Source organism: Buteo buteo, chromosome 3, assembly GCF_964188355.1.
Source record: "Buteo buteo chromosome 3, bButBut1.hap1.1, whole genome shotgun sequence".
NCBI lineage: Eukaryota > Metazoa > Chordata > Aves > Accipitriformes > Accipitridae > Buteo > Buteo buteo.
In genome coordinates, this window is record NC_134173.1 from 45,316,855 (window position 1) to 45,326,953 (window position 10,099).

At 40.3% G+C, this 10,099-nt stretch overlaps 1 protein-coding gene across 4 annotated transcripts in view; it reads left to right on the plus strand.

Annotated features, from left to right (window-relative positions):
- ZFHX4 (zinc finger homeobox 4) overlaps positions 1 to 10,099 on the plus strand; it is a 150,119-nt gene that overhangs the window by 136,286 nt on the left and 3,734 nt on the right. For all 4 annotated transcript variants that reach the window (XM_075023469.1, XM_075023472.1, XM_075023470.1 and 1 more), the window contains exon 9: positions 393 to 5,789. In XM_075023469.1, coding sequence (XP_074879570.1) covers positions 393 to 5,789 — 5,397 coding nt within the window. The remainder of the gene's footprint in view (positions 1 to 392; positions 5,790 to 10,099) is intronic.

A 10,099-nucleotide genomic window follows, 5' to 3' on the forward strand; every position in this document is an offset into this window, starting at 1 on the left:
ACCACCTTCCTCCTCCTTTCTAATCACCTGTCCTACCTATTGTCCCCATTTCTACTCCCTCCCTCTTCCCTACTGTTTATTTCCTTGTTTGGTGCTCCCATTGTATGAGTAAACTCCTACCTTATGACAAAGAGAAGCCTTATGCCACTACTGGGCCAACTGCCACTGCTAGTCTGATCATTGTGTTTGAATTTTGCTACTTCTACTTTTTTTAACCTCCTGTTGGTCCTGTCTGCTTTATTCTCGGGGGCAAGGTTGTGTTGCTATATTTTGCTAGGCCAACACATGGCATACCAGCTGCCTCACTTGATTTCTGATGGAAAAAAAATAAATTAATACTATGTGCTGTTCTCTTCTACTTGTGTAAAAGACACTTCACTTTCTTTAACTAGGTGAAAGTCCTGTGGATGAGAAAAGTACCCCTGGGATCGATGAATCGAAAACTGGAATGGAAATTAAGACTGAGGAACAGAAGCCACCTAAGGAATCTACTGAAACACCAGACTGGAATAAGAGCAGCAGTAAGGAGATAAAGACCACTGACTCAATGACGGATCAGCTAAATGAACAGCAGAAGAAGCAACAGCTCTCTGTTTCTGACCGCCATGTCTATAAGTACCGTTGTAACCATTGTAGCTTGGCTTTTAAGACTATGCAGAAGCTTCAGATACATTCCCAGTATCATGCTATTCGGGCAGCTACCATGTGTAGCCTTTGCCAACGTAGCTTCCGTACATTCCAGGCTTTAAAAAAACACTTGGAAGCAGGCCACCCTGAACTCAATGAAGCCGAACTTCAGCAGCTGTGTGCATCTTTACCTGTCAATGGTGAACTCTGGGCAGAAAGTGAAAGTATAGCACAAGATGATCATGCACTAGAACAGGAAATAGAAAGAGATTATGAGATGGACCAGGAAGGTAAAGCAAGTCCTGTAGGAAGTGATAGCAGCTCTATTCCAGATGACATGGGCTCAGAACCAAAGCGGACCTTACCTTTTAGAAAAGGGCCAAATTTTACTATGGAAAAATTTCTAGATCCATCTCGCCCCTATAAGTGTACGGTGTGTAAAGAGTCTTTCACCCAAAAGAACATTCTCTTGGTCCACTATAACTCAGTGTCCCATCTACATAAACTCAAAAAGGTTTTGCAGGAAGCATCAAGTCCTGTCCCTCAAGAAACCAACAGCAGCACTGACAACAAACCCTACAAATGCAGCATTTGTAATGTTGCATATAGCCAAAGTTCTACATTGGAAATCCATATGAGATCTGTGCTTCATCAGACAAAGGCAAGGGCTGCAAAATTAGAACCAAGTGGTAATATAAGTAGCGGAAATAGTGCAGCAGGGAATGTTAATAGCCCCAGCCAAGGAATGCTAGAATCTATGAGCTTACCAGCAGTTAACAGCAAAGAAACACATTTAGATGCCAAAGAATTAAATAAAAAGCAAGCTTCTGAATTAATTTCTGCTCAGCCTACACATCACCCACCCCAGTCACCAGCACAACTTCAAATGCAACTACAGCATGAACTGCAACAGCAAGCTGCGTTCTTTCAACCCCAGTTTCTAAACCCAGCTTTTTTGCCTCACTTTCCAATGACACCAGAAGCACTGCTGCAATTTCAACAGCCTCAGTTCCTTTTCCCATTCTATATACCTGGGACAGAATTTAGCTTAAGCCCAGATCTGGGTTTGCCTGGTTCTGCCACATTCGGTATGCCTGGAATGGCTGGTATGACAGGATCACTGCTAGAAGATTTGAAGCAGCAGATACAAACTCAGCACCATGTTGGCCAAACCCAGCTGCAGATACTGCAGCAACAAGCACAACAGTATCAATCCACCCAACCCCAACTTCAGTCCCAAAAACAGCAGCAGCAAAGTAGCAAGCTGATGAAAGCAGAGCAAAATACCTTAGTAAGTACAGACTGCCAGCTGATAAAGGATATGCCATCATATAAGGAGTCAGAAGAAATTTCTGAGAAACAAGAGAAGCCAAAGCAAGAATTTACTAATGAGAATGAAGGACTAAAGGAAAACAAAGACATGAAGAAGCCGAAATCCTCAGAATCAGCCATCCCACCACCCAGAATAGCTTCTGGAGCAAGGGGGAATGCAGCCAAGGCTTTGTTGGAGAACTTTGGATTTGAGTTAGTTATCCAATACAACGAGAACAGACAAAAAGTACAGAAAAAAAGCAAGACTGGTGAAGGTGAAAACACAGACAAACTGGAATGTGGAACCTGCAGTAAGCTCTTTTCCAACATTCTTATTCTGAAGAGTCATCAAGAACATGTGCATGGACAGTTTTTTCCATATGGAGCGTTAGAAAAGTTTGCCCGACAGTACAGGGAGGCATATGACAAGCTTTATCCAATTTCTCCATCTTCTCCAGAAACACCACCGCCTCCGCCACCTCCTCCTCCACCACCACCACCTCCTCCTCCTCCAACTCCTTCTCAGCCTTCTTCAGCTGGAGCTGGAAAAATTCAAAACACAACTCCCACTCCTTTGCAAGCTCCGCCACCCACACCACCACCGCCACCTCCTCCACCACCGCCACCTCCTCCTCCACCACCGCCACCATCAGCCCCACCTCAAGTCCAGCTTCCCGTTTCACTTGATCTCCCACTTTTCCCTCCAATTATGATGCAGCCAGTGCAGCATCCTGCATTGCCTCCTCAGCTTGCCCTCCAGTTGCCACCAATGGATACTTTATCTGCAGATCTTACCCAGCTTTGTCAGCAGCAGTTGGGATTAGATCCCAATTTCCTGCGGCACTCTCAGTTCAAGCGTCCACGTACAAGAATCACAGATGACCAGTTAAAAATCTTGCGGGCTTATTTTGATATTAACAATTCTCCAAGTGAAGAGCAGATCCAAGAAATGGCTGAGAAATCTGGTCTTTCACAGAAAGTTATCAAGCACTGGTTTCGTAATACGCTGTTTAAAGAACGACAGAGAAATAAAGATTCTCCATATAACTTCAGCAACCCTCCTATAACAGTATTGGAAGATATCAGAATAGATCCTCAACCTTCAGCTGTAGAACCTTACAAGTCTGATGCATCTTTCAGCAAGAGATCATCTAGGACTCGGTTTACTGACTACCAGCTTCGTGTCCTCCAAGACTTCTTTGACACAAATGCTTATCCAAAGGATGATGAAATTGAACAACTTTCAACTGTACTTAACCTACCTACTCGAGTTATTGTCGTATGGTTCCAAAATGCACGACAAAAAGCTCGCAAAAGTTATGAAAATCAAGCTGAAACTAAAGACAATGAGAAAAGGGAACTGACGAATGAGCGTTACATTCGAACTAGTAACATGCAATATCAGTGCAAAAAATGCAGTGTGGTTTTCCCCAGGATCTTTGATTTGATTACACACCAGAAAAAGCAGTGTTATAAAGATGAAGATGACGACGCTCAAGATGAAAGCCAAACTGAAGATTCTATGGATGCCTCTGATCAAACAGTGTATAAGAACTGCACAGCTTCTGGCCAAAACGACTCATCAAAAAGCCTGGCAGTTACAGCAGCAAGCTCTGGCTCTGGTTCTAGTACTCCTTTGATTCCATCACCCAAACCAGAACCTGAGAAGTCTTCTCCTAAACCAGAGGCCACAGAAAAACCAAAACAAAATGAAACCATCGCTAAGCAAACTGATACATCTTCCCAAAGCGCCAAACCAGTACAGTCTACTCCAGTAACCTCTTCTGACCCTCAGCCCTCAGCTTCTCAACCACAGCAACAAAAACAATCACAGATAGTAGGGAGACCTCCTTCTGCATCACAAACCACACCTGTTCCTTCCAGTCCTTTACCAATTTCAATGACTTCTCTACAGAACAGTCTACCTCCTCAGTTATTACAGTACCAATGTGATCAGTGTACAGTTGCCTTTCCAACTCTAGAACTTTGGCAAGAGCACCAGCACATGCATTTCCTAGCAGCTCAAAACCAATTTCTTCACTCACAGTTTTTAGAAAGGCCAATGGATATGCCCTATATGATATTTGACCCCAATAATCCTTTGATGACCGGACAGTTACTTAATAGTTCTCTTGCTCAGATGCCACCACAGACTGGCTCATCACATACGGCACACCCAGCTACAGTTTCTGGTTCCCTGAAACGAAAACTAGATGATAAAGAAGACAATAACTGTAGTGAGAAAGAGGGAGGAAACAGTGGAGAAGATCAACATCGTGATAAGCGTTTAAGAACTACAATTACTCCAGAGCAGCTGGAAATACTCTATGAAAAGTACCTACTAGATTCCAACCCCACCAGAAAGATGCTAGATCACATTGCACGTGAAGTGGGACTGAAAAAGAGAGTGGTACAAGTCTGGTTTCAGAACACAAGAGCCCGAGAAAGAAAGGGACAATTCCGTGCAGTTGGTCCAGCCCAGTCCCATAAAAGGTGTCCTTTTTGTCGAGCTCTGTTTAAGGCAAAATCGGCTTTAGAAAGTCACATTCGCTCTCGACATTGGAATGAAGGGAAACAGGCCGGTTATAGTTTGCCTCCAAGTCCTTTGATATCAACTGAAGATGGAGGAGAAAGTCCACAAAAGTACATATTTTTTGATTACCCATCACTGTCATTAGCAAAAACTGAATTATCAAGTGAAAATGAATTAGCCTCCACTGTATCAACCCCTGTTAGCAAAACTGCAGAAATGTCACCGAAGAACCTCTTAAGTCCTTCTTCTTTTAAAGCAGAGTCTAGTGAGGATATAGAAAATTTGAATGCCCCTCCTACTGACTCTGGATATGATCAAAACAAGACTGACTTTGATGAGACTTCATCAATTAATACAGCAATTAGTGATGCCACAACAGGGGATGAGGGGAACAATGAAATGGAAAGCACGACTGGCAGTTCAGGGGATGCAAAACCTGCATCACCTCCCAAAGAACCAAAACCACTTGTGAATGACACGCTATCAAAAGCTGCAACTACACCTACAAATGAGAATACCGATGATAAATTTCTCTTTTCCCTAACAAGTCCCTCAATACATTTCAGTGAAAAAGATGGTGATCATGACCAAAGTTACTACATTACTGATGACGCTGATGATAATGCCGACCGCAGTGAAACTTCAAGCATAGCTGATCCAAGTTCACCTAACCCATTTGGAGCTAGCAATCCCTTTAAATCCAAAAACAGTGATCGGCCAGGCCACAAACGTTTCCGAACACAAATGAGTAACCTTCAGCTTAAAGTTCTCAAGGCTTGCTTTAGTGACTACCGGACTCCAACAATGCAGGAATGCGAAATGCTAGGGAATGAGATTGGCCTGCCCAAACGTGTGGTCCAGGTCTGGTTTCAGAATGCACGAGCTAAAGAAAAGAAATTCAAAATTAACATAGGGAAGCCATTCATGATTAATCAGACTGGACCTGATGGGACAAAGCCAGAATGTTCTCTGTGTGGCGTGAAATATTCTGCACGTTTGTCCATAAGAGATCATATCTTTTCCAAACAACATATTACAAAAGTGAGAGAAACTGTGGGAAGTCAGCTAGATCGGGAGAAAGATTATTTAGCTCCTACAACGGTTAGACAGCTGATGGCACAGCAAGAATTGGATCGGATAAAGAAGGCTACTGATGTGCTAGGATTAACAGTACAGCAGCCAGGCATGATGGACAGCAGTTCTCTTCATGGTATCAGTTTGCCGGCAGCTTATCCAGGACTCCCTGGCCTTCCTCCTGTTCTTCTGCCTGGAATGAATGGTCCATCCTCCTTACCTGGATTTCCACAAAGTTCAAACAGTAAGTCTATAAGGGGATGATTTTCTCATTTTATTAATTTGATCATCTTGCATAGTCACCATCCCCTTCTAAAACACACCGTATTATGCATTCATATCATGCTTGTGAGATTGGTGTGGGTAGCTAAAAAGTACTGCTATGAGGTGTACCCAGTGCAATTCTCAATTCTTGCTGTAGCCTGGATGATAACTCTGATTTTGAAAAAAAAAAAAAAAAAAATTTTAATTGAAATCTAATTGATAGGAATGTTTTTGGTCCATATTAGGCTTCTGTAACAAAAGCAATATAACAATAGCATTGTTATGCTTCTTTTGTTTGTTTTGAATGATACTCCTTCAGGCAAAACTTGGGTTAGAATTTTTTATGTAAATTTTTTGTATGCAAATATTTAAAGTAACATCTCATGAAGCACAAAATAGTAATTCCCACATTATTGGTTCATCAGGCATTTGGTCCACCCCTTAGACTAGTCCAACCTGTTGTTTAATTCAGAATAAATATTTAAAATAAAAGGCTGCCCAAGACCCTCTATTATATTTCTGAATAATTGCCTGCTAAGATAAGAAGGTTTTTGTTGAAGGTAATTTGTAATGGAAGTTTCATTGTGATCCAAATTCCAGGAGCTCCTGAATATCTCCTAACCCTAGTTTGTAAAGTCATTGCAGACATGTGTCTCTTCATTTAGGCTTGCACTTTTAACTGAACATGTAACTCTGTTTTACTGTCTGTTTTGACTCTCGTTTCACTCTGGTTTTTGCTCACATTGGAAAGCACTTCCTCTTGCAGTAAGTTTCACTGATGTTAGAGAATCAAGTTTTCTGCAGAATGATTTGTTTAGTACTCAAAAAATGAACCTAATTTATTTTCTTGTATTAGGCTCCGATTTTGCAGTCAGAGTTTGTGCAGCCTTGCAGATTGAAGCTCTCCCATTCATCTTCTAACATTGCACATTCATATCAAATATGTGCACAGCAGAGTTAGGGAGCTGGTTAAGACCCCTCACCTCATTTTATCCAGTGATCCACTTGCTGTTGATCTCTAAACTTTGATTTAGAAAGCAACTCACTTTGGCAAGTAAGGTAGGGGCTAAATCACCAGTGTTGTTAGACATGCTAAGACTGTAGCAATGTCTTCTCTGCTACACAGTTCTGCTTTGATTGATGATGATCATGTTATTGTTTCCCTAAGTGGTGGTCAAAGCATCTTGTTTTTCTCTTCATTGGATAAGAATGGCTTTCCTTCTACAATGGAGTCTCTGGCTGAGTGCCCTCTGGCTTTTGTCAAACAGTTATTGGCACAGAGAGTGCATATAAAGGAAATATAAAGTAGCTGTATTTCCTTCTTAATGGCATACAGTGTCCAGGTCCAAAAATGGCTGGTTGTTGTTCATCAAAATTATAGATATGGTTTCTCCATATAACTTCGCGAAATAGCTTCGGTTAGGTTGACCTTCAGGTAAAATGGCCTCTGGAAAACTCAGTCTTTGTCTATACCACTAAATGAAATTTGCTTGGGAAGATACTATTACATTCTTTTACTCTCAAAAACAGATAGTCCCCATGCAAAGTGAGTCTTGGGAATGGTTGTGGGCCCATGATAGCTTCTCAGCTGTGCTCAGGAATTGTTTAGGAGAATGCTAGTTGGCCCAGGCCAAAACAGTGGCAGTCACCGTTCTTACTGTTTAACTTTACAGATGGTTTACTTTCAGTTTTTGGGAAATGTTCCCTGGTACTGTTTAACTTGCTAGTATCACTGTAGCCTCAGAGTCTGTAAATTGTCCTGTCAATAATACAAAGGGTATTATTACAAGCTAACTGGTCCATAATGATTACATTTTCAGATTTTTTAATTTCCACCAAATATCTCTTCTTTGAGATAAATTTAAATCATTAGTACCATAGCATACACAGTGCACTGCCAATTGAGATGGATTTTTACCCCCTTTCATCTTGCATCTTCTTAAGGTTAATTAGCCCATTGTGGGCAAAGCCCACTGCGTAAACTAGCTAGTAAAATCTCATTGTTAAATTTTTCTTCTGCCATATGCTAAATAGCCCCTACATCCCCCTTTTGTTGCCTGGCAAATACTTGCATGCATAAATTTCCATTCCTTAATGATACATAATGGAGCAGTCATAGTGAGTGGAAAAAAAAAATTATTTTAATCATTCATCATAGAAAAACAGTAATATACTCAGATGTTCTCCAGTATGTGCTCAACACTAGTACCAATTTTCTGCACCTAGTTAACCCATTTCTGTTTCCTTCTCTACCCTGCTTTGGCTGATAGTTCACATTTATATCTGATGCTAAGAATTGTTTAAGAAATATCTTTTTTGGAAGCAGGCTTCCAAGCAAGCTTTTCTTCCAATCGAGCCTATGGTTCTTCTAGCAGCACGTATATGCTCAGCCAGCAGGACAATTGTTCTGCATCATTCTTTGCATGAAGGATTTTCTGAAGCTAAGTCCCTGATGACTCACTATCCTATACTTCAAGTCTACTTCTTGTGAATTCCACTGCAAGCGTGTAATGTCTTCTCTTTTGGACCCAGTCCCAAAAATGCACTTCAGAAGTCTCCCTTATATTCAAATAGTTACCTGTTTTCACTGATGCTTACAGGGCTGGTAACTCTATTTCCTGTGGCAAAGCCCATCCATTCTGTCCTACATGTTTGTTTAAAGGACAGTGTCAACATTAGTAAGGTCCTCACTTTTAAAGAATATGTTTGCTGTTTCCTAAGACAGGGAACTAGTGACACTATAATAGTGAACATTACATTTAAAATTCTCTTTTGTGTTTCTCTTTAGTCATGCTAGACAGAGAAATTAGCCTGATTAGTTTCACTGGTTAATACAAGTTTATGAGGGATTCCACTTTCATGTCTTTGCATCCAGTATTATTTATGGGTTTCCAAAAGGTACAAAACCCAGCTAAATTTTGCGAAATACTTTCCTTTTTTTAAATGCAGTATTTGCTTTTATGAAAGGTTTGAACTGGAACACTTGAAAATAATGCTAAATTGCAAAATATGGAAATATTCAAAGTACAGTTCATTTTGTCTTCTTTATGTAGTGCTCAAACTGGACTTTTATTTGCAAAGATTATTAGATTTGTCAAAATAAGATAGCTTCATTTCTCAATGAAGAGATCCATTAACTTTAAATTCAGTTATTTTGTTCTGAAACAAGTGGTTTTTAATGTCAGAACTATTGTGTGGTTCTAGGATGATACGTTGAAGAATCCTCTCAGCTGTGGGATATATTTCTCTAGATAATGTAATTATACCATCTTGTGGCATCAAATGCTGAGCAAGGTCTCAAAATTACTGCTATGTTTGCTCAGCATAATTCTTAATATGGAGTTATTTGGTGGAATTCTAATTCATACAGAATTTTAGTTCTGGCTCATCTTTGTTCTTCAAACCCCTTCTTATTTTCTAGGTGACTGTAGATAGAAGAGTTCACCTGCTGTTTTCAGCTGTTCTTAAAATTCACATTCTCTTTTCTTCTTAGCTTTGTGTTTTTGCCTATGATCCCTTGCAGAAAACTAGTGCTTCATCTTGCTTCTAGCTATTAATACTGGTTCTGTGAACCTTTTAATGTCATCTTCATTACCATAGGTTCTTTGCACATCACTTAAGCCTGGGCTGCCTTGAAGATTCACAGCAGCTTTTTCCAAGAATGCACACATCACTGGGTAATATGTACTTAGTGGTTTTTGAAATCTTATCAAGAGAGAAATTTGATTCAGCAGCAATTACTTTCCTTATTATTAGGGCACTAAATTCTGTTCTCTGTTTGCTTTTGGCCCATTGGTAGCAGTTACATTTTTATATTTTTAGCCCTCTGATTCATGCAAGTGAAAGAGAAGTCTCTCCTCTTTGATAGTCACTTAAAAGAGTTAGCAGGATTAGAATGTTTCTTCATGATTAGTGAATTTTCTATTCTACATCTCTCATGTGTGGAAATGGAGCATTAGTTGCATCGAGTTTTCTTCATTTAGTTTTGGAAACCCTCAGTTCTACATTTAACTTCAATAAAACAGGTGGATTTCACTATTCTGTTGCAGCCTGTCTGGATATTTAACTGAATCCTGTGTATTTCAACTAAATTCCAAAGAATATGTGGAAAATGGAATAGATCTTGGCTGCTCTGGGCATCATCAGTATAAGTAGACTGAAGACAATATGATGTGTAAGGGTTGAAGAGGTTAAGAATAGAAAGAAATTGGAAAAATCCTAAGTAGCTGACAAGCCCAAATATCCATGACAAAGCTGGGGCAGCAGTTCACACTAACTGCATCATTCATG